Here is a 22573-nt window from a genome sequence, read left to right as displayed (position 1 = left end):
GTTAATTCTGAAAAATTAGAAAAAATGACGTATTTTTAACTTACGAAGGAGTGAACGGATCTTCATGAAATTTCATATTTAGGAGGACCTCGTAACTCAGATCTCTTATTTTAAATCTCAACTGGATCCAGCGCCATTGGGGGGGCAGTTGGGGGGACCAGAAATCTTAGAAAATACTTAAAGATGAGAGATCAGGATAAAACTGGATGGGAAGAATAAAAGCCTGTCTGAGATACGTGACTGACATAACCGGACCAGATCTGCTCTCTTTTGTGGATTTGGGGGGGGGGGGGGTAATTCGGAAAAATGAGGTATTTGTAACTTATGAACGAGTCACCAGATCTTAATGAAATTTGATATTTAGAAGGATCTTGTGCTTTAAAGCTCTAATTTTAAATTCCAACCAGATCCTTTGACATTGGGGGGAGTTGGAGGGGGAAACCGGAATTCTTGGAAAACGTGAAATTTTTTTATATTTTTAATTTAAAACGAAAAAAATTATTTTTATCTTACGAATAGGTGATCGGATCTTAATGAAACTTGATATATATAGAAGGATCATATGTCTCAGATACTCCATTTTCGACTCGAATTGGATCTGGGGACATAGGGGGTTGGAGGAGGGAAACAGAAATCTTGGAAAACGCTTAGAGTGGAGAGATCGGGATGAAACTTGATGGGAAGAATAAGCACAAGTTCTAGATACGTGATTGACATAATTGGAACGGATTTGTTCTCTTTGGAGGAGCTGGGGGGTGTTTATTTGGAAAAATTAGAAAAAATTGAGGTATTTTTAACTTAAGAACGGGTGACTGGACCTTAATGAAATTTGATATTTAGAAGGAATTCTTGTCTCAGAGCTCTTATTTCAAATCCCGACGAGATTTGTTGACATTGGGGGGAGTTGGAGGGGAAATCTTGGAAAACGCTTGGAGTAGAGGAATCGGAATGAAGCCTGGTGGATAGAATAAGTAAATGTCCTTGATACGTGATTGACGTAACCGTACTGGATTTACTTTCTTTGGGGGAGTTGGGGGGAGGGGTTCAGTGATTTGGCGAGTTTGTTGCTTCTGGACGTGCTAGGACGATGAAAATTGGTAGGCGTGTCAGGGAGCTGCACAAATTGACTTGATAAAGTCGTTTTCCCAAATTCGACCATCTGGGGGGCTAAAGGGAGAGGAAAAATTAGAAAAAATGAGGTATTTATAACTTACGAGTGGGGATCGGATCTTAATAAATTTTGATATTTAGAAGGACATCGTGACTCAGAGCTCTTATTTTAAATCCTGACAGGCATTAAACCTCTGATTTTCCTTTTAAATCAATCTATTGATTCTTAGAATTTTTTAGAGGTCATACCATATGAGCTCTTGGCTCTTAGCTCTTCTTGCCTCGTCACAAGCGCCATATGAGCTCTTAGCTCTTGTTTTTAAACATGTTTGGTTGTGTAAATTTCCACTTAGCAAATCTAAACAATCAGATTTAGTTTTGACTGTCCGTGGTGCTTTAAGGTGATCAAGAATAAGGTTAATACAGTGGAAAGTCTTCATTCGTTACAAGTGCAGTTAGAACTAAAAAATTTAAAATTTTAGAAATAATCGAAATAAATGAGTATAAGCCAGTCCTATGAATTGATTAGACAAAATTAAATTAGATGACCCGGAACCAAGGCCGTATCCCTCATTTTTATTCGGAAGGGGGTGGGGTAACCTAAAAAGCTCTAAAAAACAACACTAAAATTTGTTGACACGCATTTTTATTACGTTTCTCCGAGTTGACCCCCTTCCGTCTGGATACGAATCTGTCTGGAGCACACAAGCAGTAGACTTTTAAGTCAAACAAATTAATTGAAAATTTTTTTATAGGATACAGAGGATGAGATTTTTAGGCCGGTCCCAACCGGATCTTAGTGAATTCGGAGACGGTGAGCCACTTTCAACAAAAATAGAAGACACCACCCCTGAGCCACCGGAAAACGACACGGATGTCGTTACGCGAAGACCTTCACATGCAGTGGTAAGTTACAATGAATAGAAAAATTACGTTCATTTTTTTCAATATCTGTAGTAGGTCATATATAGGCTATCAGGATTAATGTATTATAATATCGGATAAGAATAATATTACGAAAAGCAGTTTTAAGATTGTGAAGATGCATAAATTGATACTATGAACGAAAATTCTTTTTTTGTGTGCCAATATCAAAGACAGGAGTTTAAATAATAGGAAGCTTGGATTAAATAAGGTTAGCCTAAATAAAGACGCTTTCAATATGTTCTTAAATACGGGATGTTGGCTAGTTAAATTCGACAAAAAATAAATCTTGCTCAGTTGAGTTGTGATTTGAGGAAAAACTGAGTTTCGTACCAATAAAATTTTTCAAGAATTGGATGGAATCTCAAATTTTGTGGAATAACGTTCCGGGTCTGATGGATCCCTGCCTTCTCTATGTGCTTGCGTTTAAACGAGTAGAAGTACGTTCTTAACCGGGATATATAGCCAAATCTCGATTTTTTTTTTTTTTTTTTTTTTTTTTTTTTTTTTTTTTTTTTTTTTTTTTTTTTTTTTTTTTTTACTTAAAATTTTACCTTTTTTAATCTCAGATGTCCTTTGGTTTGTACACCAATATACTTATGGTACACTTTACTCGCCATTTAATGAATTTGCGCTTAGCGATCGAATTTCTTTCTTTTTCGTCTTATTTTCAATTATTCATTTCCAGTATAATAATTTCCAGTATTTATTTCCAGGTGTAAATGAATAGCACATGTGAAAACAAGTTGAGTGTATGTTTCTATAATATTCAAACCATAGTGATTTTATGGCAAGAGGGTTCTGATTGTTGATTATTGTTTTTTGATCAACCATTATTGAGAATTTTATGCTCAAAATTTTATCCTCTGTGTTCTGATCCAATTTGTGTATGGTGCACGTTACTCTCCATTTAGTCAATCTAATATTTTTCCTTCGGATTGTTATAATCCGATATATATAATATAATATATATAAAATATTAGTATAATAGATATAAAATAATATATAATAGATAATAAATATTAGTAGAACATACTAAAAAATAAATTAGTGTTAATGTATTTTTTTTTATCCAATCGACCCTATTTTCATTATCCACTTCTTTGGGGCAAGTATGGCGTTAAAATCTAGCCATTTAGTCCTCTGTTTTGAGGTCCTCTGTGTTAATTAAGTATGTGTTACATTTAAACATGTGCGCAGGGCGCATGCTCTGCATGGTGGCAAGTGGCATACTAATAGGACAAAACACTAGGGCTAATGTCTATTTTCCATCCAAGCAAAAAATCAAATTTTGTAATATATACATCACATTTTTTTTTCCTAATATGAAATGTGCAAGAATGTAAAAAATAAATAAATGAAAACACAGAGTAAACACGTTACTCGCCATTTAGTCAATCTAATATTTTTCAAAAGAATTCGGTGAAAAACGGAAATGATATTGAAATTTAAAAAATATACTAAAGATCTCCATGGCAGTAAAATAAAATTTTACCAAATTTTACCATTAAATTATTATTTATATAATTGATATTATAATTTGCAATTTATAATTGCTGCTTAAATTTTTATGATTTTAAAGGAAATTAAAAAAAAAATACTGAGTAAGCAGGGATTTAAGTTTTGTTTGTTTTTGAGGGGATTTGATTCAAACTAAGTTGTGATAGTTTTTTGGTGGGTGAATTTGCCCCCACAGTATGAACATGGCATGTAGTTGTTATTATATATTAATGTTATACCCCGTAATGTTATTATTATTATTATTTAATATATTTTCCTGTCTTTCTTAGTTTCTTATTTTCTTGAACTTAAATAATTTTATATGGGAGCCCGCGTTCCCCCCACAGAAATTCCCCCTGAAAAATCCCCCCAGAAATGTCGTTAAGATGTTCTAAGGGGCAACAAAAGGACCAGAAATCAAAAACAATTTTAGGACATGGCCTGGTTGATCTCCAATCTCTTTCGACTAGTAAAAAAGGACTAGAACTATCAATTTCTTGTCGAATGAGCATCCTCCGAAGTTTTTACGGCCCTGATGGGGAAGTTGAGGATGAGAAAGGGGCAGCCGCTTTCTTCTGTATGGAATAAATTCTGCTAATTTCGGGTTTAATGTTAGTCTTCACTTCCATAATGACATCGAAGACAAAAATTATTCCTAGAAAACAAGAGGGATTAAATATCAATTTCTACCTCCATTCCTGCCCCTTCCTTAGAACCAATTCTGTATTTACCTGAAGGCTTATTTTTTGGATGTTTTGACATTCAAATGCACCCTTTAAGGGTGCTTAGAAGCATGGCTATTTGACGTTCAGATTGTCTGTACAAAATTGCTATCTTAAAATTTTGATCGGATGCATTTGGGGGGAATGGGAGGGAATTATCCGGGAGAATTTCCCGTGAGGGGACACCTAGACCCCGTATTATATGAATGTGTTTTTACCCCCACCACGTCAACGAATAATTTCAAATAATTATCTAAAATCGCGCTTTGGTATTCAAGTACCATTTCAAGTTCCGCTAATATAATAATCGAGGAAGAAAGCGTGCCTTATATTATGCTTTATGTATTCGCTGATATTGTATTAATATGAATCATCATAAATAACTTAATTGAATAAACACCAGTGGCCCGCCATAGCAAAAACAATTTTAAAGAAATTAAGATCGATATGAGTTATTTTAAGACCAACGAAAATACTGAAATACACAAGCGAATAATTTGGAAAGATTGCCTCGCTTCTTTAGTTCTTTCAGAGAAATTAGAAAAAAATGCAAAAATATGAACTTCTGAATGCAAAAATGCAAAATTAAACCTAATTCCAAGAAATATTTGCATGAAGAACGCAAATTTAAAAGCGACAAACCTTGTTTGAAGAGCGAGTCCTTCTTTTCTTTTTTTGACAAAATTATTCAATTACTTTTATATTAATTATATACATAATGTGTATGTAAAAAAGTGACATTAAATAATACTAATTGAGATATGATTAAGTGATTTCTGGCTTGTGATTCATCTATTGAGCTGTATCCAGTAAGGGAGTCCACTAGCTTTTGGAGAGTATGGATCCTTTTCTAATATCCGGAACAGGCACTTGTCGATTTTGCTGGGAAAATATTGAATCCAATTAATGGAATGCAATTAAAAATGGAATTAGTCTTATGGTTTCAGTATATGTTTACGATTAGAACAATTATCCCTCTCACTTGATTATCAAGTCGTGGCTTATTGCTCTTTATTAGAAATTTTAATACCACCTGACAGAAATTGGCAAACAGCCACGGCTGTTTTTGATAAGATATCTCTAAATTCAACACCATTACTTTTATTCAAGGGCGTTGTTTCTCAGCCTCCTTACAGTCACAATTTAGCATGACATGAATGTGGTTTTAGTTAGCTGAGGGTAATAACCTCGCTTGCCCTTCCAAGCTTATTGCCTTTCTTGGCAGGCGAATGGCGAATAGTGTTTGTTTTCTTTTTTAATAAATGTACATCTCATCTCACAATAGGCCAAGAATAAAGTCCATTACTTATCAACCCCCTACAATAAATCTAATGTAAGCCTGATTATATATTTCATCTGGAGAGTCCAATTGTATAAATTTTTATTGGCTGATACATATTCACGTATTTTTCCAAGATTCTATTGTTGTATTCGTTTATACCTACATTTACCAGAAATCTACTGATTGTAAGTAACCGGTTCTTTTGTAAATAAATATCTAATTATTTCAGAACTCCCTAGGGACCGTGAACTTAACCCCCTACCAAACTAGTTCGAGAAACTGTGTCCTAGCGGAAAATTATTTGAAATTGAAATTACTAGTGATTCGGGTGTTTTTAACTATCGTAAGTCCTAGCAAATTTCTTAACTCACAGGAATACTAATTTTATTTATATTCTTTTGCTACGAGGAATTTGTTTTATGGGTATGACCCTCATTATCATACAACGGTACGTATAGTATACTCCTAGAATTGTTTTTATTAACTTTCTGGTAGTAAGTAACAGTAATTACTAGTAATTAGTATGGAGGGGAGTTAGTATGGATCGGAGGGAGGTAGGTAATTATCCCTCCCGCATTATAGAGATTCCTCTTTCTAGTATCCTCATTGAAGAAAATTTGAAAACAAAACAAGTATGCCCCCTTCTCAGACTTTGAAAATACCTTTTTGTATCTTCTAAAAAAACGAAAAAAGTCATTCCCTCCCCCTACCTAAATTTTCTAAAAGTGTTGCCATTGATTTTTAGTTTACATGGAATGTTGACAATCTTTGTATGAAAGCTACTATTAACAATTCATGAAATAGTTTCAAAGTTAAAAATAAATCTTCTTTTTTTGCCAAAATTCATAAATGTTTTCAGGCATCCGGACCAATATAAGGGGAAGGGGGAGGGCAAAATGCATTTGATGCATCAGGGTAAATCCCACCATGAATTGGCGACATGAATTTCTCCACATTTGCTTTCCCAAGTATTTCAGCAAGAGGCCAGAAGGTTCAGATCATTTTAATGCAGGAATTACAATTGAAAGGAATTATACTTTAATCACTAGTAGCTTTTGCAGATTTTTAAATGCGAATTAATTTTTATAACTAGTCACTTTTTAATTTTACGATTAATTACTTTAAACATGTTATTTTATCAGTTGATTCCCCTGTTTTTCGAAGCTACGTGTCTAAGAGTAGAAATAGTGAGCTGTAGTCAATGGGAAACTGGTTCCTCCTTTAGTCTACGGGAAATGATGACAATCTCTCTGTTAAGGTTGTCTCGGCAATAAATGAGACAGTTCAGTAAAGTAAAAAAATTATTTCTTTGTTTTTTTTTCATAAATACGACTAGGCACTATTTGGACCAATACGATGGATGACAGGGGGCAAATAAAAGAAATACTGCACATGGTGTATCGTGCAACCCCCCACTCACCTCTATTTAGTGACGTAAATTTCTTGCCTCCCTGAGATATTAAATTAAACTCTGAACAATTTAGGCTTGTTCAGGGACTAGTTTGCATCTAATAAATCAAACCTTTAGTGATGGTAAATGGTAAATAGGGAGCGACCTTTGTCAATAGAAACTGGAATTAAAAGAAACGGAAGTTAGATAAAACACATTTTTGACTAAGAAAAATCCGATTTTCTCCAAGTTTGCACGAAGTCTAATTTTAATCATAAAAATTATTTCCATAAGAAAACTTGCATAATTTCAGAAAAAAAGGGTTTCATCCCGAAAAAGCAACACGATACTGATGAAAGCCACATGGACCAACTTCAGTTGGTCCATGAACTACACAGCAAAGTCATATTCACAAAATGTGAAGTGGGTTTTTTTCCAGAGAGAATGGTTGTGATTATCCGTTTGTTCTTTTCCTTGTTCTTTTCTTCACAATCAGTGATATTATTGAACCCGTGATTGTAGACCTTTGAACGAAGGGACGGAGGGAGGAAAGGAATAACTATCTAGTGCTCCCTCTAAAAAACACAATATCTTTCGCCACAACACAGTGCTTATTCCAGCCAATTTCTACTGTAACTATTTTAGCCTAGTTTGGGCCAAAACGCTACTGACGAAAAACTATTAGACCAACAACCGTTAAAGAATTTAAAAAAAGAAAAAAATCACAAGCCTCTCAATTTCCGAGACCATATTTCTACACGGTGGCATATTAATCTCCAAACATCTATGCAGTCCATGGAATACGAGCTGTTACTATATAACGCTCAAGCAGTAATGCTAACGATTAAACAGTATTGCATAGTTGTGATAGGAGAAGGGTCAGTAGACCATTTTATGGTGGAGGAGGTGCCTGGGTGCTAAAATTCCTAAAAATGCAATTTTAGGCTCGAGCTTTTCGACATTTTGTGAGAGAATCTTATGGTCAATATTAAGGGGATGCTTACCTCCTAGCCTCCCTTTATTTGGATGAATGTTTAACTTTCAGTATGGATCCAGGAGGGGGAACTCTTTCCTTAGTATGAAAATAGCGTGCGATAAAAAGTCTTCGGTCGTATGCGCACTTATACTGAGATAGAAGGGGTGGGGACCCTCATAAAGAGCATTATCTTCCTTCATGTACTCCACCTTCTAAATTTTAAGAATTGTCACCTGGAAAACTATGCTGGTCATTTCAAATGCCCCCTCCCTCTAAAGAAATTTGTCTGTTGAATGTTAAGTACAAGAGTTCTTTTGAAAAAAAAACCCCTAAGAACGTTTGAAAACTACTTTAAAGCGTTAGTAAATTCCAACTTATCCCGTTCCGAAAATCAAATTGGTTCACTTTATCCCCCCTTTTTAAAGTAGCAATCTAAGCCCCACTATATACCTCCCCACTATATTTACAGTAGCGCTACAATTTAATTCCCAGCAGAGAAGTATCCATGATTTTATTCTGAGTGGGCGACAAGAAAAACTTAAAAGAGCACATCAAAAATTTCTTTATATGAATTTTTGTTATGTTTTTACGAGTCAGAAAAATATTTCGGGGGGGGGGAGGAAGCTCCCTAACATCCCCCGCCTTGGATACGGCTTTGCTTCCCACCCCTTGATTAGTGTTAGCCCTAAAATAAAAAAGAAGAAAAGAGTCACCCCATTGATATAAATAACGAGAGTATATATAGCGTCCTAAAATTGGTAACATAAGGTAAAATTGGTAAAATAAGTGTGTTAGAGTTGCTCTGCAGCTATAAGACCAGTTGAGCATTTCTTATTTAAAGTATCAGTTACAGCTTTTAATGAATTTTTTAATTATCCTGATTTTCCTTGGCTTAAAAAAGGTAATGCCCCTTCATCTAGAGTTTCATCAATTTAGTTAACTGTCTAGTTTATCCGTTTGGTAATCTTGTGTCCAGGGTAATACCTCAGCTATTAGACTGTGCCTGATTTCGGACATCCATTATGTAAAAAAACGAAAAATAAAAAAGAAGAAAATTTACCATTATTTAAGAATAAAATCATATATAGTAATTTTTTTCTACATTTAAACTTGAGAAATGTTAAACAGCCTTGTATATTTAAAGCCGTATTAAGCCACATTCCTCATACCGTATACATATTATTTTTAATTTATTTATAAAAGTACAGAATACAAGTAAAAAAAGGGTTTTTAACACTTTGATGACTTGTTTAACTAAGCACTGGATCATAATAGTGGAACATTCAGTCACTTTCACAGTCATTAAGACTGTCTTCAACATGATTTACTTGCAATTCTCGCTCCTGATTCAGTTGACCGTGTCTGTTCCGAATCCCCTCCCCCTCCAAAAAAATGAAGTTCTAGATAAGGCCATGAGGGTTATATATCAATTTCTACCTCGATCTTCCATCCCATCATCTCTCCCTTAGGTAATGCAGTACGATTGCCCCTGATTTAAACAGGAGAGTAGAAATTCAATTACCCTTCTAATGAAAATCCCGAATTATCCAAGTGGAAAATAGGTATGAATTTTCAATGGGGGAGGGGGAAAATTCCGTGGGGGGCATAAACTTCGGCTCATGGGGGAAAGACGGCATGAATGCAAGATTTTCTGAGATATCAAATTTAATTTAAAATGGGAATATTGATTCTACTTTGGCCCACCACATTCTTGAAAATCCAGACCATGTAGTTCGTTTTTGATGAGACAAATTTAAATAGCTTCCCACATTCTTTAGGTAGGGGGTTAAACTAAAAAAAAAAAAAAATCATAAATAGAGACCTTGCTTTGAATAAAGATACTGAAGATATTCCTATAAACTCAATTTACAATAACTTAAAATTCAAGGATTCAAATAACATTTTTCTTCAGTTAAGGATCATCTGACCACAATTTTAATGAAAATTAGATCAGTAGACAAGCTTAGTCAATCATTAAGCAGAAAATTCTTCCCCAATCTAATTGGTGAATAATATTTCATTTATTCTGGCTTTGTTTTTTGGTTTGTTTGATTCAGTTTTTTCTGCTCAGTTGGACCTAAATCGCATGGTTAGTTTTCCTTTTTTTTGAGTATTAAAGACGGCTGGGTGGAATTCCTTGATAAAATATCTGCCTCTATCATTTTCGCTTCTTTTCTGTCCGTTGACTGACATTACCTCATTTTCCTCGGCTGTTTGGTTCTATTATTTTTTTTTTCTTGTTTTTCATTTGCCAATCCTGCTTGTAGCCCTTTCTGTCTTTAATAGTCAACAGAACTAACGTAATTTTATTTCAGCATAATATTTCACAATTTTAAAATTATAATTACCTGTACTAAAATACATTTTATCTTTCTGATAACAAGAAACCTAAGTTAGACAGACGACCTTTTGAACCAGGGAACACGGCTATACTCAAACCAAAGTCATATTCAATCCTTTTTCTAGTCTCTTTGCGCTTTTGTGCTCTGAAAATTACAAAGCCTCATAAATAAGTCAGTAAAACATGTGAGATACCGGTAAATTAGTTATGAATATATAAATTGCGTAAAATAGGTAAAATACTAATTTTACGGGGGTCCGCAAAATTACGGTGAAATACGTAAAATACCCAATTTTACCGTGACCAATTTTACCAGTTACAACACTATAGCGAGCCATGTATTGTTCCATTAGAGTGGAATTTTAAAGTGAATCACTGGGCCTTTAGAAATGAGATAAGTAGTTATTGATTATGGTTTTAAAGTAGTTTTTAGAATTAAATAATTCTTTATCGTTATTCAGCGTTCACCGTTGCTCAGAAAGGGTCATCCTATTTTAGTTTTGTGTTTTGTTTCAAGGTTTGGTTTTTATATTTGTATCAGTTTTTTTCTGCACTAAGGACGGTCAAGCGGAGGTCTTATCCAAAATATTTACATGGGTTTCAATTTTTCACTGGCTATTTATTGTCCTTGATTTCTTCCTTTCTTCGCAATTTTATGTTTTATCAGTTTTTAGAATTGTGCTTAGTGTTTACCAATTTTCTGAAGGGGTTGACTTCTCAGGGAAGAAATATTTTTAGTAGCACCGTTGTGCTAAAATATAAATTAAATTGTGAGAGTGGGGGCCTTTAGGAGGTAATACCCCCCCTCCATATCTACGTCTGCTTTGCATATCATGTTAAAATAAAGATTCTTTTCAATGAAACTTAAAGTCCGATGTTAGACAAAAGATGAACAAGTGGTATCCTATATATTGCCCCCCTCACACCACTCTCATTGCAGTAACTTTTCAAACGACAGGTATTGATCGAACTTTTAATAAGGAGCAATACTAGTATTAAGCGTAAAAACCAAGTGTTTTAGAGGGCAACTCCGTTATATTTAGTATAATTTGTGTTCGTTTAAGTTTTAATGCCACCCTTTACTGGCATTTGAAAAAAATCGTTTTTCTATTTAGTATGGATAATTGAGTGAGAAAATGAGTAAAACTAAAACTGAAAAAAAGTGAACACTTTTCTTATCGTAAAAGTCCTGAAGCTCAAACTTTTATTATCTAAATTATTAAAAATTGTTAAATTAATTTACAAAAATTTAAAATATTTGATTTAATTTATTCAGTTGGCTTCTTAATGCCAACTGAAATGTTCATTTTACTTTCTTTCACTCGTTTAATTGTTACATAAATAGGTTTTTATCAAATTTATTTGTAATAGTAGAACAATTTTATTGGAAATAACCATTTTTTATATAATAGCACAACAAAAGCAGACCTTGTGAGGATGTACTAAAACAAAAAAAAAAGAAAAAGAGCATGGAGCATGAAATCAATCACCGAAACCAACATAAGATAAACAACGAAAGACTACAATTTAAAACCCCGAAAAAACACATTAAAAAATAGAGAAAAATAACCCACTGAAAATATAGTTAATCTATTTCGAAAGTATACCTACCGAGCAACTCCACATGTAAATCAGATTTAAACTGGTTAAATTACCATTATCCTTAATATCATTACTAAGTTTGTTCCAAAGCTTGGAAGCTCTATAAACAAGAGAAAAAGAAGATCTACTAGAAGGAAGTCGAAGAACCTCAATATTCTCTCGCATTTGAGTATCGTGTTGGTGAACATCTGACCTCTCACAAAATATACCTGCAAAAAAACCTGGAAGGCCCTCATTATGATACCTATATATAAAAATCAAAGTATAAAAATCACGCAATCTGGCTGCAGGTATTATAGTTATTTCACTACAGACCGACCTCATGGACTCCCGGTTCCCCACACCACAAAAAACTCGGATAACGCTATTCTGGATCACACGGATTGGACGAAGTAAAAAATTGGACGTTTGAGTTACGCTTATTCTGTTAAACTACTTTCAAAACTTTAGAACCTCATTTAGAACCTCAATTGAACCCATATAAGAACCCAACAATAGAACCCACATAACTTAAAAATCATTTTGCAAGACATTTGGAATTTTTGATTGGAAAAAATATCGAATAATTTTAATATTGTTTTCTACTATTAAGAAAAAATAGAAAAGGCTTTAGTTTTTCATAGTTTGGGCTAGGTATCCGAGACACGGGAAGTGAATGCTATGATAAAGGGGAGACATGAAGAGGATTTTGGATACGTTTAGTCTGAATTTAATCCAGATTTATTCTGTTAAACTACTTTCAAAACTGTAGAACCTCATTTAGAACCTCAATTGAACCCACATAAGAACCCAACAATAGAACCCACATAACTTAAAAATCATTTTGCAAGACATTTGGAATTTTTGATTGGAAAAAATATTGAATAAATTTAATTTTGTTTTCTACTATTATGAAAAAATAGAAAAGGCTTTAGTTTTTCATAGTTTGGGCTAGGTATCCGAGACACGGCAAGTGAATGCTATGATAAAGGGGAGACATGAAGAGGATTTTGGATACGTTTAGTCTGAATTTAATCCAGATTTATCTTCAATTTCAGAATGCTATAACTGCTGCAGCCAAGAACCAGAGAAGGAAGAGCCATCTAATTGCAGAATGGGAAAATCGTATTCAGCAGAGTTGAAACTTTAATTTTTATTGTCCTCAATTGTGATATATTTTTAATTTGGAGATTAATCAGAATTAGGTCTTCAGGAATTGCCTTTTTGCAAGACAAAAAAGAATCAGTCTACTTCACAATTGCTAGCTTTTGTTGGTCACTAGTCCTGTGACTTGTGGAAATTAGCTTGAATAGTTAAAAAAATGTTAAGCTCCTCCTATCTGCACAAAGGAAGGTGTTTTACAACTGGGGTCGGTTCAAAGAAACCTCATACTCTTTTAGCATTGAAAATCACTGGCCTGAAAATAGAACTTTGTGTTGGATTTGGACCCCCAGCCCTTTAACTGTACACCTATTTATCCTTTATCTAGAATGAATAAGGTTTAAAGAATAGGAGAATGATAAATGCAAAATTTGCGTTCTTCTTTTTTTTTATTAGGCAATTTCCTGAGCAATGAAAGAGTTAATTGTTGATAGTTTGTTATTTTTGTTGCTTTTTTTTCTGTTTCAGCTTTAACGTAATCTATTTTGAGATGAAGTTGATTTTTCTTCCTTTTCCACTAATATAAAATCTATATATTACAAATAGAATTTCAATCTTTGCCATGGATGTGTGAGTTTCAAAAAATATTTCAGCTTTAACATAATTGATTTTGGGATGAATTTAAAGTCTTTTTCCCCTTATATAAAATCTATATGTTACAATCATAATGTCATCTTTTTGCCATGGATGTTTTAGTTTCCAAAAATATTTCAGCTTTAACAAAATTTGAATTGAGATAAAGTTGAATTTATTTTTTCCTTTTCCACTTATATAAAATCTATATATTACAAATCCGAATTTCAACCTTTGCCATGGATGTTTTAGTTTCCAAAAATATTGCAGCTTGAATATGATTTATATTGATTTAAAGCTGATTTTTTCCGCTTTTCCACTTACATAAAATCTATGTATTACAGACAGAATTACAACCTTTACCATGAATTTTTTAGTTTCCAAAAATATAAAACCTTGTCTCCTCAATTATCTCCTCAAGTATCTTGAGGAGATGATTTGCTACTGTTTATTAATTATTTGGGTTCAAAAAATTCATCAAGTTTAAAGTGTTTTTATTCTTTTTAATTTACTGTTAAATACCTTTTATTCTCCAAAAATTTAAAACAAGAATTTAAATTGAGAATTAAACAAAATTAAACATAATTTAATTTTTTAAACAAGAATTAAACAGGATTTAAATTGAGAAAATTCTTTAGTTTTTTATTCGTTAAAATTCACTAAGTTGAAAGTATTTCTTTCCTTTTAACTTACTGCTTTGCAAGGGCGTGTCCAGTATTTTTGTTCCCGGGGGTGGGGTTCACAAAGAAACTTCAAAAACGCATACACAATTTGGTTGTATACATTTTATTATGTTTTTTGAGTGGGACAAGAATCTCGGGAGGGAGGGGTTCAAATCCGCAATCTTCCCCCTGAATACGCCTTGGCGATCTTTTGCTTTCTCTATATTTAAACCAAGCATTCTGATAAGAAAATTCGTTAAAGTTTTCTTATTTATTAAAATTCATTTTAAAAATATATTTTCTTTTCACTTACTTTAAATCTTAGTTGATGCAAAGAATTTGTATTGCAATTGTGAATCTTTTAGTTTCCATAATCAACAAATTTGATGATCAATTGCTTGTCGACTTCGACATGATAAATCAAACGCAGCTCATATTTTCTTTTCTGCTACTTAGTTTTTCCTTCTAAAATGAAGTGAACCTTATGAGAGACTTCTCAGCAGAGATGTGTTTGTTTTATTACAACCTCTGATGCCCTTAACACTGAAATCCTTTCATCCTAGAATCACTAATATGTATATTTAGTTTCTTCCATCTGAAACTGGTTGCAGTTTTTGTGACCCATCCCCTTTTACGGCAACCCTACTTAGAAAGAAGGTGCATCCTTTAGCTTCGGTTAGATTTCTCAGAAGCTGTGCAAATAATAATAGGGTTGCACAGCATATAAGCAGCAACATTTTAAAAGTGAGCACATTCACCAATAGAATACGGCAATATCAAAGAAGTAAAAACGTGAATGATCCCAAATGATAAACTGCCACTTAATTAGCACCACAAAGTGGCAGCTGCCACTTTGCTCAAATTGTTGTTTTCATTTTGAATTTGGTTTCAGGGGATAAAGTGTAACATCAAAAACTGCGAGTGGTCTCAGAGAAAATATTTTGATTGGAATTTCTAAGCCCTATTAATTGAGAAAAATTGCAATTGAGAAGAAGCTTCGACCCTTTTCCGGCAACATACTCTTGCTAATTATATTCTCCCTCTATGTAGGGAACTAAAATGCCTTCAGTGGTAAAATAAAAATACATCTTCTTCTTCTGGAAATATTAAATTAATCTAATTGAGGTATTACTATGTTTGCAGTGAATAAAGCTCTAAAAGTGAATGTCAAGAAACCTTAACTCTTAGAAATTACTACTCTATCAAAGCCTACTCACTCAAGCCTTCTCCTCTAAAAATATATCTTGTTCAATTGGTAATTTTAATCATTTGTTGTTGAGATATAACTTTTCCATTGAGAAATAATTTTATTTCATGTTTCCAAGATTGAAATTAATTTTGAGATACATATTTGTCTCTAAGAAAAGCAATATACGCTGTGCTCTAAACTACGTTCTGGAATCAACAGTATTATGGAAGCATATATGATAGCTTTGTTAAATAGTTTATTTGTTTATTTGTTAAATAGTTCTGTTTATTTTGGAAAAATGGAGGTATTTATTTTTATTTCTTTGCTAACCGTTTAAACTAGTGCAATTTATGTCCAGGTTCCTTTCATATTATTGAAGTATTAGTTTACTTAAGGGAATAATAAAATATAAAAATAAACTTGTGTTGCTGTATTGTATTCTTTGCATCAGTTTAGTTGGTGTACAAAAAAGTTCGAAAAGTCGTGTTAATTAATAGAAATTGCCATATTAGGAATCAATTAATTACCGTGAAATCTGGAACTTTTTAGCGTTATATCCATTGTCATGGAACATTGTTGAATTGTCCTCAACGTATGTGCCGCTCGTGTCATCGAATTTAAATTGATTGCACTAATCACAACACAGAACCTTATGCAGGAACAAACAATTCATATAAATCAGGACTTTCGAAAAAGCGAAATATGGGCATTTCGGCTATATAGCCTATAGCTGTCCTCAGCAAAAAATAAAAGTAACCATAAGAATTTATTTACAATAAAAAAAACCTTCAATAACAAACAAGTTTTATAGACAAAATATAAACATTTCATATTGAAAGATTTTTTTTTATTGCAACTAAATTCTTATGACTTTTTTTTTTTGCTGAGGACAGCTATAGGCTATATAGCCGAAATGCCCACATTTCGCTTTTTCAAAAGTTCTGATTTATATGAATTGTTTCTTCCGGCATAAGGATCCGGTTTAAGATAAGATAAATAGCCATCCTTGGCGAAATAGAAGAAATACTGAACGATTACTGTAAAATTCACAGTTAAATTCTGTATAGAATTTTTCCTGAATGCAAATATTTTGGCCATATGGCCTACAGCCGTCCTCAGTAACAAAGAAGAAAAATAAAAAATAATCATAAGAATAAGGGAACAAACTAAATTCCTCAATAGCAATCAAGTTCCATATAGATTTTTTCCTCAACAGCCAAATATGAGTATTTTTGCTACGTTTGTATTTATTGTTTTACAACCTAGGGGGACGAATTTGTCATTCTTTCATTTTTATTCAATTAAAATATCGCCCATCCCCCCAAAAAAATCAATGAAAGTATTCTTTATTCGTAAATTAATATGAATATTTTGGCTATATAGCCAACAGCCGTCCCTATCGAAAAATAAGAACAACTGAACAAACTTTGCAAAATCGATTGCAAACTGGATTTATTGTTTTAAAACCTAGGGGGACAAATTTGCAAAAGTGCAAACTTTAAGTGCTCCTTAGTGAAACATTTTCAGAAGTTTGTGGGGGTGTCAGTTAATGACTTGCCATGACATCTATTTCAAGCAAAGAAATTCATTAAGATGGTGTTATTGTCAGATGAGAGCTACATACTTTATTAGCGGAACAGCTAAAGGACGGCTCAGACGGCGTTAGTAAAGTCGTTTGCAAAGTTCGTAAAGTTGCTTCGTTAACCTTCCATAAACCTTTACGTGAGCAAGCATTAAAGTTAAACTGTAGTTAACTTTGTTCGTAAAGTTCATAAAGTTGACCAATAGGGAAAGAGTTCCAGAGCAAAACTTTTGAACAGATTCGGAAATGCGGAATCAGGAAACTGAAGATATACTGATTTCTCTAGTCCGAGAAAAGCCTGTCACATACCAGTCTTCTTAAGGAAAACACAAAGACAGGATCTGCATTGAAAACACTGTCAACTTCACAAGAAAATAGGAAAAACAAGGGAATCTTGATACGCTTGATCCTGAAAACAGAATATGTAACAAGCACTTCTGCCTCATTAAACTATACTCACATCCAAAGCTCTTTATATCTTCAAGACTTTTTTTTCCAAAATATGAAATGCTTCAGAAATTTGAATAGTTTGCTGCTCAAAACGCACATAAAGTACAAGGCTCATCAGAGCGGTGAAAACTTTACGAAACACACTTTGGGAACGACTTTACGAACGCCGTCTGAGACGTCCATAAGCAAACTTTAAGTGCAAAATCGAAACTGAAGTAGCTTTGAGTCGTTACCACACCGAAGTTTAGCTAAGACTGGCTACTTTACCTAAGGGTTCTTAGGTCTGAAAAAAAAACACACAAAACCCGACGCAAAAGAAGAACAGTATGTTCTCATTGGAGCAACAAAGTCCTTAAGTAACCTTCATTTTAGGCAAAGTGCTTGTTTTTCAAAATACTCGAGATAAGTGGTTGTTATAGATAAATTTGTTTACACTATTTCTGTATGTTAAATTTGCTATTTACTTCTGTCAGAATTTCCTTTTGAATATTTTTTTTTGAAATATACATATTGAAAAACACAAAACCCGAAATATATTTTTTCGGGGACCGGAAAAGTATATTTCGGTCCCAGAACGTACAACGTCAGTTTTTTATTTAAACGAAAGTTTTCCAGACTATTTTTTTTTTGTTTTTCAAAGAAATTACTAGAGCCTGTTGGACGAAGGTTTCTAAGATTAGCCTAAAACCTTTTCATGAAAATATTTGAAAGCTTCATTTAAAGAAATTAATTTAAAACCTTGAAAAAACAAAAATTTGTAAAAATTTTGAAAATAAAAAAAATTCAAAAGGAAACTAAACTTAAGATATTAATATAAAAGTAAAAAATAAGATATTAAAAGCTAAGTTACAAAAAAAAATACAATAATAAAGAAAGTTTGTCCGGAAAACGATTTGTCTACCCTAAGCATCTACAAATATATCCATATTTGTTTATAATCCTCAAAATAAATAAAAAGTGGATTAACATAAAGAGAAAACAAAGGAAAATACATTGCAAAACAGCAATGACATGGTAATGGCTTGAAAACAATGACGAAAAAACTGACAATTATATGAGATGAAATTGTAAACAACAAGGTGATTTGTTGATGCAAATCGTGCCATAGGCAAGAATTAGAGGCAGACTTATGTTCATGATGGTACAAAATACTCAAAATCCCAGTAGAACCGAACCAAGCAATTTTTTCTATTCCAATAAGAACGTGGTAAAAATGAATAAACTCCCAATACTAGAAATAACGAATAGAGATTAAGATCACTTCCACGAAACGAACGATGAAGCCGAGACAAACACTCATAAAAAAAAACTTATATAGTCACAAACTTCAAATGAATTTTCGGGAGACTGCACTTGTCATAACTGCAACTGTTTATGACAATCTCGGTACAGCCGGTTCGTAATTTGTCTTCAATGTCAGATACCTGTTTTCACCAATAAAACAGAAACTAAAACACATAGAAAAATTCCAAGCAAGCTGAGAATAGGAACACGAGGGATAACAAAAAGACGGCAATTTAGGTAATTTGTTTCTAACTCGTCATTGAATGACAAATATTCACGTTTAGGGACAAAATAATTTTTCAAGAGAAAGTTGCATCTTATTGACACTATGTTAGAACAACTATAGGCTGATAGAAATGGTGTGTCCAAAATATGACACATCTAAAACCCCCTAAAAAATAACAAGATGATATACACGGAAAAACACTGGATCAACATGTACTGAATATGTATCAACTAGCCCCCTCCGTTTGTAACTCCGTAGCGAACAGGCATATTCCCAAAAATCTTTGTCAGAGAATGATTTTTAACCGTCTACAGTCGTGAAAAAATGTATCATTATATTTTTCAGAGCATGGCACTGTAATTCTAACACCACATCTATTTCTCGACAATGCCTTTATTGACATTTATCATCTTATATCCCCTCCCTATGGTCACCTGCACGCATGTGTTAAAAGTAACATGTATAGAATTAAAAAAAAAATATAAAATATAAACTAGAAAACAAAATTCTTCCCATAGGTCATTAACGTTCAATGGTCTTTGGAGGGGGGTGGGTGAAGGTAGTTACTCCGGAAAAATAAAGCGTTGGTTAAGGACTATTCTCTGGCAGTAGCATCAATTCCAAGAGCTTAGGGGGAGAGCAAAAATCCATTTCTCGAAATCTAGAGGGGGCAATTTTTTATTCCCATGTCAACACAAAAAAAATATTTCTTGTTTGGATATTTTTCTTGCAACGCTGGCGCTAAGACATATTTTTTTTTGATTCTGGGAAATACTGATCCTTATAAGGATTAAAAAACAGAGTTGGAGAATTTCAGTGACATTCCGTCTAAAGGTAAATCAGGGAGTTAAATTGACAATTATACCTTCTCTATAGTTCTATTTTTATTGGACTCACCGACTCATATTATTTGAAATAAATGATCGAAATCAGTATGGTGGCAAAAAGTGTTGCCAATGCGCGACGCTAGTTCTAGGACAGTGTCATCCGAGATTGTCGAAATAGCAACGTCTAAGCCAATTGCAGCCAAATGGGCGGAGGATCTAAACAAGCTTGTCAGTCATCGAAAAAAGGCGTTGATAAATGTGCAGCATGTGATGCCAATTTAGCCGATGATAGTTATGCACTACTCTGTGACGGCTGTGAAATGTGGTTGTACGTAGAGTGCATGGACATGTCGAAATCAGAATATAAACTTTTCACGAAAATGAGTCGTCTCCTGGGGTCGACATGGTACTGCCCCGTTTGCAAACAAAAATAATCACTCCTGAGGTTATTAGGAAGATTGTAACTGAATCTCTCGCTAAATTTAGAATAGATTTGCAAAATGAGCTGGAAACCAAATTTCAAGCTCTACTGAAACCAGTTGACGAAAAAATCTTGAAATTAGAAGCAGAAATTGCGGATAAATCCTCAAAAAGGGAAGTAAAAGTCGTAGTGATGCAGTAAATTTCAAAAGTGAAGGAAAGTTTATGTGAAGATCCCTTGAGCACCGAAATAAAGGCCTCTACATATTCTACTCAAGCAGTGCAACTTGAGCTCTATGGTATAATACAAAAACAGAAAAACCTTATAATGTGCGGATTAAAAGAAAAAGAAATGGTAAGTCGAAAACTCCAGAATTAAGCTGATCTACAGTTCATTAACAATGATAGTATGCAGAGATGTACAGCTAAATGTTCTTTTTCGGTTCGGCTGGGTCGTAAGCAGCCTAATAGAAATAAACCAATTAAGTTAGTATTTAAGTCATGACAATTAAGTCATGTATTTAAATACATCATTAGTATTTAAGTCATGCGTCAATTAAGACGCATGACAAGAGTGATGCTAATACTCCAGGTATCGAAGAAGAAGTATGATGCTTTGAAACAACAACTGAAGGAAAGGATTGATGCTGGTGAGGTTGGTTGGAGGATTAAGACTCGCAGGAGTGAGCCAGAATTAGTTCTAGAACAGCGGCCTTTTCGTCCCCAAGCCGAATTTGAAATGTCGAAGTGATCCGCTTTTGGTGCTTTACACTAACGCAGATTGTCTCTCCTCCAAATTGGTAGAGTTTAGCGAGTTTGTTAATGAACAGAAGCCACACGTAGTCGCTGCGACGGAAGTTTTACCGAAACATTTCAGTGATCCATATATTTTTGCTTGGCAGTTACAACGTTATAGCTTAGTGTTTAATAAATCACCTAAAAGGGGGATCTGTGTTTACATTCTGAATCTATATATTTTTTTTCTGTGGTAAATCATACATTAGTAGATTCAGTGTCAGAATTTGTTTGGATTGATATCAAGCTACTTTCTCAAAGTAGTTATATGCGTTTTACCTTTTTTTTTTTTTATCAGAGTCCAATATCCAGTCTTACAACTAAGCATCGGCACTGTTTCTGTTTTTGAGAAAAACAGAAACAGAAAAAAACAGTTAGAAAAAAAACAGAACAGAAACAGAAACAGGTCAAACAAAAACAGGTGACCTGTTTCTGTAATCTATTCTGTTTTTCGAAAAAACAGAAAACAGCTGTTAAAAAAAAAACAGCTGTTTTAACAGCTGTTTTTCCTGTTTTTTCCTTACTTCTTCTATTTCTAATAGGAAAGAAAACATCTTCTTGTTAAATCCTTGTAGTCACATACAAAAGATGAGCAACTTCGTGTAATTCAACACACTAGCGTATTTTTAGGGGGGGGGGGCGAAATTTGTCATAAAATGTGTCCAATCGGGTGATACCAACGCTATATTCCTTTCAAGCTTAAATGTCATTTATAATTGACAATTTACCCTAGTTGCTCTTAGACCGTTGCTTTAGCGGTAAACCATTGCTCAAAGCATATACCAACACTATATTCACCGCTTAAAGCACGGATGCTTTCAAGCCGAGGCTACTTAGACTGCTGCTTGCTAATATATACCAGACAGACACAGAGTCATCCCATCTAGCTTATGTCCACCGCTTAAGTTAGAGGCTATTTAAACCGTCGCTATAGCGGTAACCCATTGCTCTAAGCAAATACCAACGCTCTATAACGCTCTATGGTTAGACCATTGCTCAAGTGGTAATAACCCTCCGCTACACACATACCAAGGTGTCTAGGTTCACCGCTTAAAGTACGGATGCATTCAAGCCGTGGCTTGTTGGACCGCTGTTCTAGCGGTAACCCATTGCTCTAAGTAAAGACCAACGCTATATTCCTCTTTTATATGGGATTTCTTGAGCCCATGTTTGCCGCTTAAAGCACGAATGCTTAAAGCCGTCAATGGTTAGACCGTTGCTCAAGCGGTAATAGCCATCCGCTACACATATACCAACAGTAGAGACATTGTCATATGGGGTTCCCATCTAGCCCATGTCCACTGTATAGCGTTCAAGCTTCTCTCTCTTTCTCTATCTCTCTCTTTCGCTCAGATTTACCCCGCCGTGAATTAGCATGAGAGGTTGACTCTAGTTGAGCATTGTGGAGTGACATGCATGAGAGGAAAATTTTCAAGTAGTCAACCCGTAGTCAACGGGTTGACTCTATTTCGGCATTGTCAAGGGACATGCATGCACGGAGAGGTGTAGCATAAATGGGAGACAGTCACAACGGCAATCAAAGGGGTAAAATTAACCTTGACTGGGTTGCCCACTTAT

General features: G+C 34.0%; 1 protein-coding gene across 3 annotated transcripts in view; it reads left to right on the top strand.

The window, feature by feature from the left end:
* The window catches only part of LOC136033138 (general transcriptional corepressor trfA-like), a 194996-nt gene extending 179152 nt beyond the window's left edge, over positions 1-15844 (top strand). For all 3 annotated transcript variants that reach the window (XM_065713775.1, XM_065713776.1, XM_065713777.1), the window contains 2 exons: positions 1866-2016; positions 12885-15844. In XM_065713775.1, the coding sequence (XP_065569847.1) occupies positions 1866-2016; positions 12885-12968 (235 nt within the window). In that variant the 3' untranslated portion in view covers positions 12969-15844. The remainder of the gene's footprint in view (positions 1-1865; positions 2017-12884) is intronic.
* Positions 15845-22573: the final 6729 nt, after the last annotated feature.

The sequence above is a fragment of the Artemia franciscana genome, chromosome 11 (genome assembly GCF_032884065.1).
Source record: "Artemia franciscana chromosome 11, ASM3288406v1, whole genome shotgun sequence".
Lineage (NCBI taxonomy): Eukaryota > Metazoa > Arthropoda > Branchiopoda > Anostraca > Artemiidae > Artemia > Artemia franciscana.
The sequence above is the reverse complement of the archived record's forward strand: the minus strand, read 5'-3'. Positions and strand labels throughout refer to the sequence as shown.